Source organism: Chelonoidis abingdonii, chromosome 10 (assembly GCF_003597395.2).
Source record: "Chelonoidis abingdonii isolate Lonesome George chromosome 10, CheloAbing_2.0, whole genome shotgun sequence".
Taxonomy (NCBI): domain Eukaryota; kingdom Metazoa; phylum Chordata; order Testudines; family Testudinidae; genus Chelonoidis; species Chelonoidis abingdonii.
The window spans coordinates 47,135,262-47,155,206 of record NC_133778.1 but is presented as its reverse complement, the minus strand read 5'-3'; the positions used below and the strand labels follow the sequence as shown (position 1 = coordinate 47,155,206).

The 19,945-nt window shown below is 40.8% G+C and overlaps 1 protein-coding gene across 1 annotated transcript in view; it reads left to right on the top strand.

The window, feature by feature from the left end:
* Positions 1–402: 402 nt before the first annotated feature.
* PSMD14 (proteasome 26S subunit, non-ATPase 14) overlaps positions 403–19,945 on the top strand; it is a 64,560-nt gene continuing 45,017 nt past the window's right edge. Inside the window, exons 1-3 of the mRNA XM_032803552.2 lie at positions 403–538; positions 10,960–11,071; positions 13,689–13,740. Of these exons, the coding sequence (XP_032659443.1) occupies positions 13,693–13,740 (48 nt within the window). The 5' untranslated portion in view covers positions 403–538; positions 10,960–11,071; positions 13,689–13,692. The remainder of the gene's footprint in view (positions 539–10,959; positions 11,072–13,688; positions 13,741–19,945) is intronic.

Genomic DNA, 19,945 nt, shown 5'->3' with positions numbered 1-19,945 from the left:
CCCCTTCCAGGTGCCCAGAGTGCCCCGCCTTGCCCAAGACCCTGGCCCAGCCACCCTGCATGCGGGTAAGTCCTTTAAGTGACTTTCACTGCTGCCCCCAGAACAGCAGGAAGCCTGCAAAACATCATTACACGGTGCCAGCCACCGCCTGCCCCCATCGAGCGGGAACTACCGCTGCCTGGACGAGCTCCCTCGCGCCAACTTACGGCACAGGGAGGAGGAGGCCCCTCCACAGGAAGGGCGCGAGCGCTGCTTGCACTGCGAGCCAGCAGCCTAGCCCCGCCCGCGCCTCAGCTTCTTCCAGGGGCGCGTGGGGGAGGGAAGCGCTGCGCGACTCGGAGGCATGGTGGGGGCGGGGCTACGTTGCCATGGGTCTGACCCCACCAAGCTATTGATATGGGAACGGGAACCGGGAGTTACCCTCTGAACCCGGAAGTGTTTTCGGGAGGCCTGGGCTGACTGGGTTTGAATGAAATCCGGCTGATTCATCGCGGCCCGCAGCGGATGTGGAGCGGTGGCGGAAGGGTTTCAGCCCCAGGTAAGGGTAGAGGCCGCTCGGGGGCGTAGGCCGTTAGGCCCTCTCGTGGCTTGGTCTGGCTCCTGGGTCTTCTCGCGGCCCCGGCCCCGGCCCCGGCCCCGAGCTGTAGGGGCAGGGCCCGCGCGGCATTGGGCGAGGCGGTGATGAGCGGGGCCGGGTGCGTCGGTAGAACTGGGCTGCCGGTGAGAGGCCCCAGGGAGCTGGGAAGGGGCTGCGGGACAAGCGTTAGGGATGCGGCCCGCTAGGGAAGCGTCGCGGCTTTTGGTGGCCTTCCTCTTTATGTGGAGAGCGGTAGCCCTTTCCCAGGTCCTGGCCTGTTACCTTCGAAGTGCCTTAGCCAGTCCCAAGGGCCTTGGTGACAGCATGTTGTGCCTCTTCTTGGGAGTTGCTAATGGGCAATGTTCTGTGCTGGTCTTTATTATTTCTAACCACCCAAACGTGCTTTGGGTAGCTCGCAGAAACAAATGAGTGCGTTGCTACCGCATGAAAGAACTTGCAATCTACATTGAGCCGGACTTAATGACTTTGTTGTGGACAGGAGAGGAGGAACAAGGGCTGCGGTGGTAATGTGGCTAATCAGTAACGCATCTACACAGATTGATGGTTATTGTAAATTTGTTGTTTTTAATGCTATGGTGCCTTATTAGCCCTGGTGCAAGGAATGAGAACTGCTGCAAGATACTCAAATGCTCCTATAACACTGTTGCTGTCATGTTCTGTTCTTGGCGTCCACAGACTATATGGTTTTCAGTGCTAATAGGGACACTGCTACTACAGTAAATAATCACAGGCAGCCTTGTTTGCAAGTTCATGTCAACTGGCAGCAGTGACCTTTTCTGGTTTTGTAACAATATTATATCTGTGTAATAGTCACTCTACTGACAGCTGAAACGCAGCTCTTCTGGGGTGAAGCATGCAGTTGCCCAATGATGCACAGCAGCACTCTTGTATTGTATTTAACAAATGTTCCTGGTGAGCATACCCCTACGGTTTTGTCTGTCTTGTCTTTAAAGAAACGAACCACTGAAAGTGCCCTTATCCTTGATATTGAACCTTCCAAATACAAGTGGAGCATAAACTGGTCATGTGTTGTCTTTCAGAGTCTGCAGCTATCCCAAGTGACTTTACACTTACTCACTGCTTTGTCAAGCAGCAATAACAGTGAGTGAAAACTGACTTGTCTTGGCAGTTTTCAGTGCAGCTATTTATGTAATGCTCGAGAAGCAAGACAGGGAAAGAAGCAGAACACAGAGTAGGGAATGGGCTAAGGAAGAGAAGGGAAAAACAGGAAAAAGACACTTCAGGTAACAGGCAGGTGGGGGATAGAGAGAAAGGAGACGATCTATATAGAAAAGAAAGTGGAGTGAAGCTAGGAAAGGAGGTACAATAAGCAAAAGTAATAGTATAGAATAGTATTTGGCTAATTTTATTCAATAGATTTCACCAGCTTTTGTAGGCTAAATATTTTTAGTAGTATTTGGCTACTGGTAAAACATCTAGTATTTTTGACAAATATGTATCTGTTTTTTTGTTCAATCTGTTTATATCAAATATATTTATAGTAAATAGAAACATCAATGATAAGGCATGCATTTTCAGATTGTGATTTAAATTATTTCTTTTTGATAAGCTGTGTATTTACATTTGGTATGCTATCGGGAACTTTGCCCTAGTTTTGTCAGCATTTTGAAAATGATCTCTTCTCTCTCTAGGGGTGTGAGGTGCTGTATGTCTGAGCTGTGAATCGCATTTCAATCTCTAAAGCTTTTGATTGGGCAGAAGAGTCTACTGACAACAGCATTATTTGTGATCTGTGTAATGGGGGGGGGGTGGGAAGATAATCTCCTGATAGATTTCTAAAACGGTTCAAAAATTGATTTGCAAACATATTTAATGGCTAGAAATCTTCCTGAATGGTTTGGAATGGACGGGACCTCAAATGGGTTAATCCAGGGGTAGGCAACCTGTGGCACATGTGCCGAAGGCGGCACATGAGCTGATTTTCAGTGGCACTCTCACTGCCCAGGTCCTGGCCACCTGTCCGGGGGGCTCTGCATTTTAATTTAATTTTAAATAAAGCTTCTTAAACATTTTAAAAACCTTATTTACTTTACATACAACAATAGTTTAGTTATATATAATAGACTTTTATAGAAGGAGATCTTCTAAAATGTATTACTGGCATACAAAACCTTAAATTAGAGTGAAGAAATGGAAGACTCGGCACACCACTTCTGAAAGGTTGTCAACTCCTGGGTTAATCTTTGCACATAAATAACTTTATTAGGTGTTTATGAAAAACTTGTGATCTTTTATCTACTGATACAGTAGATCCTTGCTGCTCTAACATGTTGACACCTACTATGACTATGTTATCACTTTAAAAGAATTGCTTGGAAATTAGACACAGATTTGTAAAAGTTTTGACATCACTTAGGAGGCACTATTCAGTAGAATATCAAAACACTAGTAATGTCTGATAACTTTAGGTTTCAGAGTAGCAGCTGTGTTAGTCTATATCCGCAAAAAGAACAGGCGTACTTGTGGTGCCTTAGAGACTAACAAATTTATTTGAGCATAAGCTTTTGTGGGCTACAGCCCACTTCTCCAGATGCATAGAATGGAACATGTAGTAAGGAGATATATATACACAAACAGAACATGAAAAGGTGGAAGTAGCCATATCAACTCTAAGAGGCTAGTTAATTAAGATGAGCAATTATCAGCAGGAGGGGGAAAAAAAAACTTTTGTAGTGATAATCAAGATGGCCCATTTCAGACAGTTGACGAGGTGTGAGGATACTTAATATGGGGAAATAGATTCAATCTGTGTAATGACTCAGCCATTCCCAGTCTCTATTCAAGCCTAAGTTAATAGTATCTAATTTGCATATTAATTCAAGTTCAGCTGTTTCTCATTGGAGTCTGTTTCTGAAGCTTTTCTGTTGCAAAATTGCCACCTTTAAGTCTGTTACTGAGTGACCAGAAAGATTGAAGTGTTCTCCTACAGGTTTTTGAATGTTATGATTCCTGATGTCAGATTTGTGTCCATTCTTTTGTGTAGAGACTGTCCGGTTTGGCCAATATACATGGCATTGCTGACACATGATTGCATATATCACATTGGTAGATGTGCAGGTGAACGAAGCCCTGATGGTGTGGCTGATGTGATTAGGTCCTGTGATGGTGTCACTTGAATAGATATTTGGACAGACTTGGCATTGGGCTTTGTTGCAAGGATAGGTTCCTGGGTTAGTGTTTTTGTTGTGTGTCATGTGGTTGCTGGTGAGTATTTGCTTCAGGTTGGGGGGCTGTCCGTAAGCGAGGACTGGTCTGTCTCCCAAGATCTGTGAGAATGAGGGATCATCTTTCAGGATAGGTTGTGGATCTTTGGTGATGCACTGGAGAGATTTTAGTTGGGGGCTGAAGGTGACAGCTAGTGGCATTCTGTTATTTTCTTTGTTGGGCCTGTCCTGTAGTAGGTGACTTCTGGGTACTCTTCTGGCTCTGTCAATCTGTGTTTTTCACTTCAGCCAGTGGGTGTTGTAGTTTTAAGAATGCTTGATAGAGATCTTGTAGATGTTTGTCTGAGGGATTGGAGCAAATGGGGTTGGTTGTATCTTAGAGCTTGGCTGTAGACAATGGATTGTGTGGTGTGTTCTGAATGGAAGCTGGAGGTAAGTATAGTGGTCAGTAGGTTTCCAGTATAGAGTGGTATTTATGTGACCATTGCTTATTAGCACAGTAGCGTCCAGGAAATGGACCGCTTGTGTGGATTGGTCTAGGCTGAGGTTGATGGTGGGATGGAAATTGTTGAAATCATGGTGGAATTCCTCAAGGGCTTCTTTTCCATGTGTCCAGATGATGAAGATGTCATCAATGTAGCACAAGTAGAGAAGGGGTATTGGGGGACGAGAGCTGAGGAAGTGTAGTTCTAAGTCAGCCATAAAAATGTTGGCATACTGTGGGGCCATGTGGGTACCCATAGCAGTGCTGCTGATTTGAAGGTATACATTGTTCCCAAATGTGAAATAGTTCTGGGTGAGGACAAAGTCACAAAGTTCAGCCACCAGGTTTGCCATGACATTATTGGGGATACTGTTTCTGATAGCTTGTATTCCACCTTTGTGTGGAATATTGGTGTAGAGGGCTTCTACATCCATAGTGGCCAGAATGGTGTTTTCTGGAAGATCACCGATGGATTGTAGTTTCCTGAGGAAGTTAGTGGTGTCTTGAAGATAGCTGGGAGTGCTGATAGCATAGGACCTGAGGAGAGAGTCCACATAGCCAGACAATCCTGCTGTTAGGGTGCCAATGCCTGAGATGATGAGGCGTCCAGGATTTCCAGGTTTATGGATTTTGGGTAGCAAATAGAATATCCCTGGTGAGGGTTCTAGGCATGTGTCTGTACAGATTTGTTCCTGTGCTTTTTCAGGGATTTTCCTGAGCAGATGGTGTAGTTTCTTTTGGTAATCCTCAGTGGGATCAGAGGATAATGGCCTATAGAAGGCAGAGTTAGAGAGCTGCCTAGCAGCCTCTTGTTCATATTCCAACTTATTCATGATGACAACAGCACCTCCTTTGTCAGCTGTTTTGATTAAGATGTCAGAGTTGTTCCTGAGGCTGTTGATGGCATTGTGTTCAGCACGGCTGAGATTTTGGGGCAAGTGATGCTGCTTTTCCACAATTTCAGCCCAAGCATGTCGATGGAAGCAATCTATGTTTTTAATCTTTCATAGAAACTACATAATGAAATATAAACTACTAGCACAGAACTATTTCTTCTAGGGCTGTCAAACGATTTAAAAAAATTGTAATTGTGAGATAAAAAAACTCAGTTGCAGTTTTAATCACACTGTGTTTAATAGAATACCAATTTAAATGTATTATAAATATTTTTGAATGTTTTTCTTCATTATTAAGTTTATTTCATTTACAGCACAGAATACAAAGTGTGCAGTGCTTCCTTTGTATTATTATTTTTGAAGCTGTGGGGGTGGGGCTGACTGCCCAAGCTGGAGCTCTGCTGCCACGGGGTGGGGTTGGGGGGATGAAACTAAAGTGGAAGTCCTGGAGATCTATTAAAGTCATGGAATCCATGACCTCCTTGACAAAATCGTATTCTTACTTATAAGTTGCAAATAAATAAGAGTTTAAGTTTCAGCATGGTAATATAGTTAGATGCTTGCTGCCACACATGGAATTTGTGTTCTGCTCTGAGTTTCTTCCTTTATTTCTATGCTGGGTGTGCTAAGCAATGGGAAACTACCTAATGATTCCAGCTTTCTCCTGGAGGAATAGTGGATCTCTCCAGTGTGTGACTTCTTAGGCAGTAATAATGTAGAATACTCGTTACCTTGTCCAGAAAAAAAATTTCTGGACTGTATTACAAAGTTTAGCACAAGTCTTTTGGAAAGATTTTAAAAAATCCTAATTTAATGGAAATCAGGTATTAAATAGAAACAGGTGGAAGAATATTCAGAATAAAGTTAGTTGTCTAGACTCCCTTTCATTGTGTTTAATGCAAAATATGAAGTGAGTGTTCCTTCTTGCCTCAGTCTTTTCATACTTTTGCATTGTCTAGTTCAGTGATCCCCAAACTACAGGTTGCATCCCTCTGGGGAGGCATGGAAAAAACATTTGGGGTGGGGTGTGGTATAGCACAGCCTGGGTCACCCCCCACCAGAGGGCAGGGAAGGAGTGCCTCCCAGCTCTGATTTGCTTCCAGCTTCACTCTGCCCAGCTCCTGGCTGCAGTTGCAGCCCTGGTTTCACTCCTGGCTGCAGCTCAGCTGACAGCCTCCCTTCTCAGCTATGGGTCCCAGCCACAGCCTGGCCTCACCTCCTCTCCCAGCCTGGGATGTGTGTGAGATGCATTCTATTACTGGTAAGGGGCGGGGGGGGAGCATGAGAGGAAAAGTTTGGGGACCACTTATCCAGTCCCTGTATTTACTCCTAATTGCTATTATGTTTTTCGAGTATGTGCCTTTTTCCTATATGTTCTAGGAATCCCAAAGCACTCTGCAAACTGACTTTTCAAACCTGCTAATTACTGACTTGACAAAGTTGAAATCTTGTAGCTAAGATTTTCTCTTTTCTGTATATAAAAATAACTCTAATTCTAATTTTGACACTCTATCTCAAAAAGTTATGTCTTCATAATGAACCCAACCGCTCATCCCAGGATCCAGTGATGAGTCAGTTTTTTAAAAAAGAAATTACTTCAGCATATAGTGCCCATTATTCCTACTAACAGGACTATTGCATGAAATCTCATTCTGAGCTGCAAGTATATAGTAAGACACTGAAATCATACATTTTTCAAGTTAATTAAAAGATCTGAAATTCACTAAGTCTTAGGCACAAACACAGTACTCTCATCTTCTTAGAGAGATGGTCACTGTATATACTTGTTCATAAGCTGAATTTTTTTAGTAAAAAATGGAAGTGCCAGAGAAGAGGGTTGGCTTATGAATGGGGTATAGAGAGGGAGAGGTGGGACACACCCCACCCACCCCTCAACACAGGGAGCAAGGAGAGGCAGCACAGCCAGAAGGGAAGAGATGGGGCCAGAGTTTCTCCGCATCTGGCCACGCTGCTCACCCCCACAGCCTCCGAAGCAGCTGAAGCTGGCAGGCTACAGCCATGCTGCTTGGCCCCGCCCCCCAGAGCAGGCTGTACCCATGCTGCCCGGTCCAGCCTGCTGGAACACTCTGTGGCTGCGACACCTGGTCTGGCCTGCTGGAGCAGACTGCAGCCACACTGCCCAGCCTACCGGAGCAGGTGGGAAGGGATGGGATGGGGAGAGTGTGGGGGTCCTGGGCTAGGGATGGGGTCATGTGGGGGGTGATCACAGGGTTACTCCACTGACCCCCAGCTTCTCCCTCCCAAAAATTTCCCCACCAGTTGCTGTCTCGGCCCGTCAGTGTAAGCAGCTGGTGTACCGGGATGTTTTGTTTACTTAGGTTTACCTCCGTGCCTGCGGACGCTTGAGGTAAACAAACCATCTTGGCCCGCCAGCAGCTTATCCTGATGGCCCAGGAGCCAATATTTGCTGACTCCTGAATTATAGAGTCGGCTTATGAACAGGTTATAAAAATTTTCCATTTTTACTAATCCATCTTGGGGGGAGGGGGGGCGGTCGGCTTATAAACGCACCAGTTTATGATCGAGTATATACGGTATATTGCTTATATCTGTTCTCCCTAGGCCATGTGGAAAAAAGTTCTTAGTAATACCACTCAGTGCTTCATCTTCAAAGCACTTTATAAATATTAACTGATCCGTAACCAAAAACTGGCTTGGTTATGCTGATTGAAATCCAGAGCTCTTGGTGGCTGTATCTTGTACCAGTTACATTTATCCGTTGAGGTACTGCTAGATGACTGTACTGAAGATTCTGTACAGATTTTCCAGTTTCAATTCAATAATAATCAATTTTCATGAATTCCTGCAGTGCAGATTTTTAAAAATGTACATTTTGTGTCCCATTCCTCCCCTCTCAGGTTCCACAGTGAAAAAACTGCAATAATGGAGGTTACATAAACAATATTTGAACTGCAGGAGTTCAGTCAAGCACACACTGAACTAATGCAGTTACTAAAAATCAAAGAAATTGCTTGCTAAGTCAGCAGTCATGACCACACTAACCTATTCCTAGACCTTCCCAGGTAAATAGACTGCCCAAACGCACAAGTGCATTCTCATTTCTAACCTGGAATGATTCAGTGTGCTCATCTAGTTCCTCACAATCACTCTCAAATGGAAAACAAATCATTGACATTTTTTCTAATCTGTGTAGTGTGCAACTTTTCTTTGACCTCATACTTTTTTGTATGGGAAAAGTTAAGGTTTTTTTAATTTAGTGTGGTGCTGGGGATAGGTCGGGAACAGCACGTGGAAGGAGGATTAGGCCATATACTATGTACTCTGCCTTGCCTGCCTCCCCAGCATCAGGGACTGACTGGGGAATTCTGAAGAGCAGAACTGGAACACAGTGCCAAATCAGAAGTACGTCATGTTCTGACAGACCTGCCCAGAGTGTGTAAAAATCTATTTATTTTAAAAAGCGTATATTTTTATTTAAATTGGATTTTGTTTTAAGTTGAATATATTCTTTAAAAAAATCTGTTTAAAATTAAATTTGAAACTGACAACCTATGTTATAATCTATTAAAATAACGTAGATTAATAAAAACATGCTGCATAAATGACCCCTCAACAAATTTTAATAAGTTATAGAGTGCTGCTTTAATTATATACAGTATGATGGGGGAAGCATTCTTTAAATCAGGCTTGGAAAAGTCAGTGTCATGTACTGCATTAAGTGTATTATTTTCACTCTTTTTTCAGTAAAACAAATTCTGGTATTTACCTTTTTCCAAATGTAAGTTTCTGTATGCAGAAACGCTTTTGGTTTAATTACTTTTGGTGTCAGTCTAGCTAGCACGTGCAGAGAGAATATTTTTCTTCACTTGGCCTAGTAGTTAGTTCAAAATTCAGAAATGGATTGGTACTTGAATAAGCAGGAAAGCTTGTTTTCCTTTTCTAGTTTATGAATAAAAACCACATAAGAGAGAATGAGATCTACCATTTTGAAATACTTGAACATGGGGCCAGATTTTCAAAGGACTTTAGGCACCTGAAGACTAAGGTTGCCACATGTCCAGTTTTCACCCGGCAGCCTGGGTTTTAGCTTGTGTGTCTAGGTACCATTTGACAAGCCTGGATGTCCTTTTTTTTTAAAAAGGAAGAAAGGAGGCAGCGCAGCAGCCACTGCTGCCTCTGGGGCCATGATGTGTAGGCAGGGTCACATTTAGGGGCAGGCGACCCAGGCAACCCAGGGGTACCAGCGATCCTAAACTCTGCTGATATTGATCATACAATTTTGAATGGGCAGGACAAAATTGAGGATATGCCATTTCCAGTAAATGAGCAGAAGCAACACTTCTCAAAGTCACACTGCGAAAGAGTGCTTGAGAATGATGAAAAGCTGAATTAGCATTGGCTAATTTACTTAAAACAGTTTTTTGTCCATTGATTTCAAGTACATCAGAAGCAGGAAGCCTGCTAAACAACCAGTGGGGCCCCTGGATGATCGAGATACAAAAGGAGCACTTAAAGACGATATTTAAATAGGGCTCTAGAGGTGATCCTGGCAATTACAGACCAGCAAGTCTAATGTCAATACCAGACAAATTAATTGAAACAATAGTAAAGAATGAAATTATCAGACACATAAAAGAACATAAATTGTTGGGCAAAATTCAACATGGTTTCTGTAAAGGGAAATCATGTCTTACTAATCTATTAGAGTTCTCTTAGAGGGGTCAAGAAACATGTGGACAAGGGGGATCCAGTGGACATATGTACTTAGATTTCCAGAAAGCCTTTGACAAGGTCCCTCACCAAAGGCTCTTGCATAAAATTAAGTTGTCATGGGATAAGAGGGAAGATCCTTTCAGCATTTGAACTGGTTAAAAGACAGGGAACAAAGGGTAGGAATAAATGGTAAAGTTTCAGAATGGAGAGGGGTAACTAGTGGTTTCCCCAAGGGTCAGTTCTAGGACAAATCCTATTCAACTTTTTCATAAATGATCTGGAGAAAGGAGAAAACAGTGAGGTGGCAAAGTTTGTAGATGATACCACTGCTCAAGGTTGTTAAGACCGAAAGCAGACTGTGAAGAACTTCAAAAAGATCTCTAAAACTAAGTGATTGGGCAACAAAATGGCAAATGAAATGTAATGTGGATAAACGTAAAGTAATGCACATGGGAAAAAATAACCCCAACTGTACATACAATATGATGGAGGATAATTTAGCTATACTAAGTAGAAAGTATCAACTCAGACAATGCCCCAAAAAAATTCAAATGTATCTTGAACAACTTTGTTAGACACGGAGACTAAATTTAATCAGTGAAAGGTTTCAATTCCGCTATAAATTTGAGAATTTTTGCAGCATTAACTGCTGATGCCTCTGTAATATTTCCAAGTTTAAGTCCAACAATTAGGGACAAATCTTTTCTTGTTTAAGATGGTTATATAACACCTATTTATGGAGTTACATCCAAGGTTAAACCTGTTTAGCTTTCTGGGGCAAAGAGGGGCTATTAAAATGCAAACTTGAATTTTACCTTTCCATGTTACAGCGAGACTGGGAAATTCCTAGCCATATGATAATTGTGTAGGCTTTATGTAGTACATGGAGTTCTCTAGCTTAGAGATTCCAGATGGCATATTAAAAATCTGAAATAGAGGTTATGTAGTTAAAACTCAGAAAAGTTCAAGTTCAAAAGTCCTGGGGTAACTCATTTTTGTATCTGCGTCTCTCCAATGGCATGGTCCCTTGAAAACTCTGGTAATGAAACTATTCCTTTCTCTATACTCTTATTTCTAAATTACAACTGTGTTCTTTTGTAGGAAGAAGACATCATAAACTTTATATACATCCAAAAAGTGGGAGCTGCAGTTGGGATAAGGATTACTATCTGACTCTGTTGACAAGACCTGGAAAATTCTAGTTGAGTGCCAGGTGAGAAACCAAAATTTGTTCCACTTCATATACTCATCTCAAACTTTGTTACCTGATAAGATAATGGGTTCTGATCAATAACTTCACAACAAAACACGTTCACTTTATTTAACTTTGTAAAAGCATTATCCAGGGGGATTACAGCTGTATTAACTCATTCAGTGGGCCTTTTCTCCATTTGATTGGAAGTTACTATCCAGCCCAGATTAGCAGTAAATAAAAATTGTTATCCTTTATATCTGCCTGGCCTTTCTGAAATAAATGATGTGGTCATTCTAGGTCCCAGTGGACAAGTAGTGTTTTTCTCACAAAAAAACCAGCACAGTTGGCGTTAATTGGCACACACTGCAGTTTCATCAGAAGTACCAAATGGTGAATGATCGTGTTTGGGGAATTATCCTTTCCACACCCACTTTGGGATTGCTTCCCCAGGTCAGGGTTGAGACATTGGTGGTACAGTACAGAGGAGCTTACACCTGTGCTGACTTTCTTTTTGCAGATGGAAACTTTTGGTCTCCATGGCTGTCAGACATTTTTCATGAGCACTAAGCTCACACCTGAAAATGAAGACATTTAATCTGTGGCTTTTTTTTATTTCCGAAGTCTTAATTTGATAGTCTCTATCCAAGATACCTTTAAAGGGACGTCTTCTGGTAACGTAGGTCCCAAATGTAGGATTTTATGTGTTGTCTTTAAAAAGAATATTTTAAAAACACCAAAAGGGAATCCAAACACAGCACCACTCTGCTGGTGCACTAGAACTAGAAAGTGGAACTGACTACATAAAAAAGTGATGCTGACCAGACTTTTTATCCAAGTTGTTTGAAGTACAAAAAGTAAATGGCATAAATAGTAAAAACTATTATGCTCGAGTTTTATTTTAATCCTCTTGCAGGGTGCTAGTAACACAGGGAAAGACAGTTGAATCTGACTGTGTCCCTTAAGCTGGAAGAAAAATAATTCAAAATAAAACTCTGGGTTTTAGAGAATAAATCAAATTTATAGATCTCCACAGATAGCTAGTTAATAAAAATGTTAACATTTTTTGAAAGATGAATAGTGTTGTCTCTAACATCATTCCTAGAACTTCAAGATCAAATTTGTTTTGGTTTCAATATACAGACTAAAATTATTTCTCCAGTCTTTAAGACCCTTCACCATTTTTCCCAGTTCTCAAATTTACCTTTGCTCAGATCCCTTTTTGTTTGTACTTGTGGCTGCATAAAGAAAGTTCTGGAATTTGTTTTGTTTGTGATCGCTGATGGTGTTTTGTGATTAAATATTGCATGTGGTGGGAACAAACTCATTTGCTATGGAACATGGTCACTTGCTGTTTTCATTTTGTTTTTATAATGTGGGGGTCTGATGGTAAACTTGAACAGGCTTTGTACTACTGAGCCAAAATTGTGCAAGATGGGGTTGCTCAATAGTCTTGTGGTATTAAGGAATCCGTTTTTGGCCTTGCGCTGTTATCTCTTTCACTTCCAGGGAAGTGAGATAAAGCAGTGAAGACTCATAATTTATTTTTTAAAACTCTAAAATGAAAACCATGTTTCATGTTAAAATTTAAGACTTAAGTTGTTGAAAACTGAACTTTTCTTAGTTATTGAATGCCAACCCACAACTGGGTTTTAGTGCTTGCAAATAGGAACTGTAAGGTAAGGCAAGCCATGAAAGATTCCTGACTGTTATAATTGGGACAGTACACTTATGTTGAAATTGTGTGTGTATATATTATATCTAAAAATATGAATGTTTGTTATTTCTGAACAAGAAAATGATTTGATCAGTGAAATGAATAGTAGCTCAAGTCTTCAACTGTGGCATGGTGTAATGGTCTGTTGAGGCCATATAAAACTACATCAAAGATTTATCTCATTGTCATAGAGATCAGAAAAGAGAGGAAGTTCAGTTATTGAAATACTCTAATGGAAAGAGCTGTTAAGTTTTGTTGCTGGAATAGTCTCATTCTAAGGTATTCTATATGCAACATTTTAAATGCATGAAATGACTATATTGCCCCATGTATACAAACTAAATGCATTTGATATTTACTTTACAGTATTTCTTTAAGTATAATGAGTTCGTTTAAAAAAAAAGCTTTGGATGCTAATTCAGAGATCCATAATCTGTTCAGTGTCTTTCACATGCAGTTTTTACAATAACTGACAAGCTGTAAGTTAATTAGCACAGAACTTACTAATGAGGATGTAAAAAATCCTTACTTTTTAAATTGTTTTATTGATACACGCTGGACAAAATTGAAGGAAACTCAGTCGTACCTGTAATATGTTTCAGGCATTTCCCCCATGCAGGTGCTCTTTCCAGGGAAGTTAAACATTATTATATGATAAAGTTTTGAAAAGTATGGCAAAAATGCTCATCTTTAGATACTGGGATAACCCAAAACCAAAGCAATAAAATAAGGTCTGTTAATTAGCGAGGAAGACAGCTTCTTGAATTAATATGTGGTGTTAATTAACAGGAAGTCTGATGTTGTGTTGTAATTACCACCAATATTTTTGACATACTGAGTGACTGAAGGTGAATTATAAAGATAGCAATGTAGTAAATACTTCAGAGCTTAGGAACGTTTTCCTTTGTTTCTGTTCTCTAGAAATATGGACAGACTTCTACGACTTGGAGGAGGCATGCCTGGGCTGGGACAGGTTAGTATACAACTTGTAAATATGTTGTTCTTGCATTAATCATAGTTTATTTTTATAATTACCAAAATACCCAACCTTTTAGCAGCAAACAGCTGACTTCAGTTTTGTAATAATCTAAATATATAGAAAGCATTTCTGTATAGTCTATGCATGAATTTTGATGATGTGAGTTGCAATGACATGGAGTATGAACTTCCAAAATTTACAGAATTTTCAAGCATACTGTGTATAAAAATATAGGATTGTTTCAATATTTCATGTGATGTCTAAACAATGTAGTCCACTGGATGCAGATATATCTGCAAAATTAAACACTGAATAAAACAGGAACTGCAAATTAAAGTGTTCAGTAAAACTGACTTTGCAGTCTTTGGTTTAGTCAATAAGAATACCTTTAAATACCATTCATTTGATGCAGGGAATAAGTAGATTTCATAACACCTGAGATACCATGGTGATGCATTCTCATATGGATTTGTGGAGGCTATTTGAATTGTTTCTAAAAGAATTAATCACAGATAAGTAGCCTTTGCATACACATATGCAGTCCTTAAACACAGTATTGTTGCTTTCTTTAGTAATCTTCCTGCTCTGGAGTAAGGGCCTCTCTGGTAGCTTTCAAGTTCCTATCACAAACTTTTCAACTAATGTGTGGCCTCCTCCATTTTCTGTCACCAGATGATACCACCTGTTGTGCTTTTTTCCCAGCTGATTTGCCCAGATGCACATGTATCTACACAAACAACATTAAGGCATCTCTTTCTTATGTCTGTCCCCTTTCTTCAGAGAGGTGAGGGCAGCTTTGTCCTGGGCATTTTGCACCCTGGATGCAGCGGAACTAGTTAGGGTCTACCATGGGAGGGTGGACAGGACACCTGGAATCTAAGGAGAATGTATTTGGGGTATGTTGGTGGAACCATTACTATGCAGATACCCACATTGTTTAAGAAGAAAACTGGCATAAGTAAAGCTTTGTGAGCTACATCACTGTCTCTATGCCTACTGGAAGGATTACTTCTCTTGTGACTCCAGTGGAGTTTTCCTAGGCCAAGCCCGGGATACTCAGCTTAGCATGATGGCCTGGGTTTACTCCCCCTTAAGACTTTTGTAATATATTCCAAACATTAACTTAGTGTTCCCAACAATAGTTGGCTCCTCAATGTTCGCAATAACATACATGCTTTGAAGTCCCTGATTTGTTGCTATAATTCCTTTTGATAGTTGCAAATCCTTCATTTTCACAGGTTTTTGGTTTTCTGTAATGTGTTCCTAAGTGTCCACCTCTAAACGGGAAAGTTATACATCAGTGGTCCCCCAAACTATGGGATGAGCCCAGGGCCAGCCCCCACAGGGTGGGGATGGAGCACCACCCAGTCCCACTCTGCCCTCAGTCTTGGCTCCCGGCCCTGCTTGCGGCCTTAGGACCTCCCCCAGCTGCAGCCCCCACCTTGGCCCCCTTACCCCTATCCACACCTCCCCTCCTCCCCCCCAAGAGCCGCAGCCTTGCTCCTGGCCCCAGCTCTGGAGGGGATGCACAGGTAGGTGTAAAGGGGGCACCATGTGAAAAGCTTGGGAACCATTGGTGTACAACGTGTTAAAGCACTCAGTGTGCTTTATCTAACATGTAGAACTACATCTGCTAGCTGGGTGGCCAGATCACCTTAATTTTTTTGTACATTATTCCATTTTCTCTTTTTCAGCTAAAATTCTTTTCATGCTCCTTCAGTGCATCTTCAAGCAGTACTCAGTTATTTTTAGTTTCGCTTTCTTAAGCAGTTCTGAGATTTCTCTTGTTACTCTGTGCTGCCAGTCTGCTTCATGACTCTTCATTTTTCTAACATATGCATAGTCTAATCACTCAAGCTTTCACTTCTTAGTCCTCTCTGAACTTGATGCACATTAAAGCTGTTTTTCAGATTTACAGTTCTCTCTAGCCTAACTCTCTGGAATTTCCCAATTTTAATCTGAAGCCAAATATAAAATGTAGGAGACAATAAAATGATATTCAAAATAAGCCTTACAAACCGCTCCAGCAGCTGGCTGTGGAGTTTCTATCCATATTTAAACATGGTTGTGTCTCCTGAAGAAACTTATGAGAAGAGTGAGGGAATTTAAAAAAAAAAAAAATTCTGTGAATCTCAGGAGAACTACATTGCTGCTATTCCTGGTTGCAGCTTGAGCTGAGTAATGTCATGGCTACTTTTGCAGCTCTCTGGTTGATTAAATTGGTAGGAGAGATGTGCAAAAGAAGATCACTTATGCCCATAGTTTGTGTATTAGCATATGCCTGAATTTGAATTGGAGATGGACAAAGTTACCAATTTTTATCTTGGATATTTTTGGTAGTAGCAAAAACTCCAGACTGAATCAGACGGTTGTTAAACTGAGAACAAAGGGAGGTATTCCCTGGAAATATTTAATGCTGTTACAGAACTAGTGATCTCACTGCCAGTAATGCCCCTAAACTGACTAGTTTTGAAACTATTGTACATTTCTCCATCTAATCGTTCTGTTACAAATGACTTCCGTTTTTGCTGGCTTTACTTTAAAAGTTGACCCTCATAGTACAAAAGCCTGTCCAGCTCAACTACTCAAGTTTATTCCTCTGTATAAGGAAGAGCAAACTTAATAGATTTTCTGAGGGCAGTATTAAATAGCTGTAGGTAACTCCTTTCTTGAACTATTCTTTGAGATTGATTGCTTGGCAGTTGAAACAGGTGACAGTCTATGACAATAGCCCACTTTCGTTGATATGTAACAGTGAATCAACTCTTAGTCAACAAATTGCCACTCAGTTAATCTTTACCAACCAAGCACTGCTACATCTATGTTGCCTCCATCACAAATTTCCCTCTTTCTGACACTATCTCGTCTCCTTCAGTATTGCACACTTCTACCCTCCACCCTCCCCTGCCACCTATTCCTTCCATAACCTTCAATCCATCAACATCCGCTCTTCTGCTCTCAGCCCCTTCCTCTAGTCTTTCTCTTTCTACTCCCTCTACTGCACTCTTTTTTGATACTTTCTTCCATCACAAGGGTGTTCCTTCAAACCCTCAGTATGTTTTTACACTCTTGTTCTCCTTCTGCTGAGCAATTCTGGTCAAAGTCTCATGACCATGCTGAGTCCAAACTACAAGTTCACTCTTTCCTCCTTTAACTTTGTCATCTTCTTAGCCAAACAGCCCTACTTCCTATGCTCAACTCCAGTTGCTTCTTCTACCACCTTTTGACTTTCTCCTCAAGCTCTTTCCCTCTCTTTCTCCTCCCTTTCCATGTAGGATCTTACTAGTTTCTTCAAACATCCCCAACATCACTGACAATGAGACTTATTGCTTGTTGTCCAACTCCAGCCCTTCATAATCAAGTAATCTCCATCTGCTCTCATCTCTTAACTTCTCTCGCTGCTCTGCTTATCCCATTTCTCACACTTCTTCACCTCACAGACATCATCAGATTACTTTCCTTACCAGTATAAGTAGGTGTTGTTTGGTTTTTTGAACAACACAACTACAAAACTCTTAACCCTACCTTCCACTTCTGCTGTCATTCAGTATCTCTTTGAACATGCTGTTTACAACTGCTGTTTTGAGTTCCTTTTCTCTAATTCTATTCTTAATGCTTTCTAGTCTGGCTTCGCCGTCATATTCCACTGAAACTGCTTTCATTAAAGTCCTCTAATGACCTCTTTTTTTCTAGCCCAATCTCACAATCTGTACTCCATTATCCTTGACCTTTTGGTGTTCTTTTGGTACGTACTTTTTGAAATTTTGTTCTCCATTGTCCTTCTGTCCCCTTATGGTTCTCCTTCGACCTCATTGATTGCTCTGTGTGTCTAATATGGAGGGCAGTTCTTCTCCCCTCTTTCCTTCTCTGTAAGTATCCCTCAAGGGTTTGTCTTTGTCCCCCTCCTCTTTTCCCTCCTACACAATCTCTACCTCCAGTACCTCACTTATCTAGTAACATGTTGCAGTGTCAACCCCTGCCATCATGCTGCCTACATTCCCTAGTCAGCTTCTGCTTCAAACATCTCTGGGCTTTCTTCCACATTGCACCTTTTGCAGGGGAAGAACTCCCTGATGAAATGAATCCTTTCTGTCAGATTTCTCCTTAAGAGTCACCTCTGCTGATCACGGGTAGGCAGGTAACTAGCTGTGACTCTTCCTACTCCTTTCCTCTCTGCACTCATTTAAAACAAACTACGATACGTGTAATTAACAAAACTGCCTATTCTTCAATATAGTGCTTGTATGTCCTATCTCTAGTCTCTGCTGTGTGTACATGATTTTAGATTGTAAACTGTCCATGGCAGTGATTGTCTCTTTTGTGTTTGTACAGCACTCAGCACGCTGAGGGTCTCAGTCCTGGTTGGGCCTTTGGGTGCTACATAATACAAATTGCTACAATTAAATAATCTTACCAGTATTGCGTCTTTGTGCAAACAGGAGATCTGGAATAAATGATTCTCTGTATCAGTTAATGAATTGAGACCAAAAATGAGACCAAGAAATTGATTTACAGGAATCCTCTTATTTAAATCTCACTTTTCCCATCATGTGCCTGTGAGGGCAAAAGAACCACCCTGAAGAATTTTAGTTAGTTGTTTGAATACCAAGGAGATTATTTAGAATTTGAAGATATTCCTAACTTTAGATATGGTAAAAGAATCTATAAGTTGTGTAAAGCTAATATATGGCATGAATCCTTTTTGGAAGCATGATTTCAATCAAAAAAAGTGGTATCAGACCCAACGAGAAGCAAAGCCACCTTTTGTGGAGTATATTTCTGTGTTCAGGAGGTGGGAAAATTAATTAATAATAATAATATTAATAATAAAAAGTCTGTCCTAACACCTTGTTCTCCTACCTCTCATGTTCTTGTTTTCCTTTCCCTATTCCTTTCCTGCCATCTATGCTTATTCCCTCTCCCCCCATTCTGTAGTGTTGGAGAGCTGTGCCTGCAGCACAGCTGATTGGTACCCCACTTCCCTGTTCTGCCTAGTTTGTGTGCAAAAGACAAATTAGGGAGTGCAGCTCAAGCTTTAGGTTTTATTGGGGCAGCAAGAGAATCAGTCTCTCCAGGATTTGGGGGAATACCCCTTTTCATTTTGCATACAATTTTCTGAAATATTGGTTGAATCCATTACACCCATCTTTACTAGTCATTGTCCTCCATGCCACAGGATATGTAGTGAAGTCAATTCTGCATGTGCATATTTTAGATAGTCCTATTGTTTACTATCTTCACTATTCTTCCTGTTGTCCCAGAGAGTACACAAAATGACTTTAGTAAGAGCTTTTGTTGGTGTCATCCTCCCTGTGAGGCTTTCAGAATGGTAACCAAGAGAGCTGTTTTTTACCCATGCTGACACATCCTAGCCAGTTATTTTCTCCACCCAAATGTGATCAGTAACACCGTTTCTTGTTGTATGTATGTGCTACACTTAAAGCTCTGATGCAGAGAGCAATGAGATCATTTTAAAAATATACCTTATTGTTCTTAACCAATTTTCACTACTTTAATGCTTTTTAGAAACTTCAGTTTTATTTGACTGTTCATTATTTTTTCATGGGTGTAAGTGATTCACTGCAGTAAACAAAACAATCATTATACTGACTGGATGCTTTAAAGTAACCCATTTGATGGAGGGTAGAGTAATCCAATTTTTGGGAGGTGACCTGTGTCTTATGCAAAGTGTTTGCACCTTGACTTGAAATAAAGAAAATAAAAGTGCAGATAGCTAGTTTATTTGAATAATGGACTTGCCAATTAGCCATCAAGTGCTTCCATCTGTGAAATTGTTGATCAGATGGGTTAGCTGGGATGTTTCCAGATTAGGGCATTGTAAATGGCACTTGAAAACTGTCACTTTGATTATGAGGTTTCATGCATTGCACTGTTTGATGCTGTGAAACCTTTTTTCCTTATTATTTATTATTTTTAAAGAACACAGTGATCCCATTTATGAAATCTGTGGCACCAGGGGAATTTCGGAGACCTGCCACTGATCTAAAATTCTGAATAATCTGTTCATGTAATCAGTGCAAGGATTAAACACAATGGTACTAGTTTCTTTCATGAGCTTCAGAATGAGGGTTAGTGATCTGGCAGGCACAGGTGGGTGATGTTCAGTGTAGATCCCTTCCAATTTGCAAATTAAATGCAAGTTTCCTTTATACTAATTAGAGCAACTGATTTAGATATT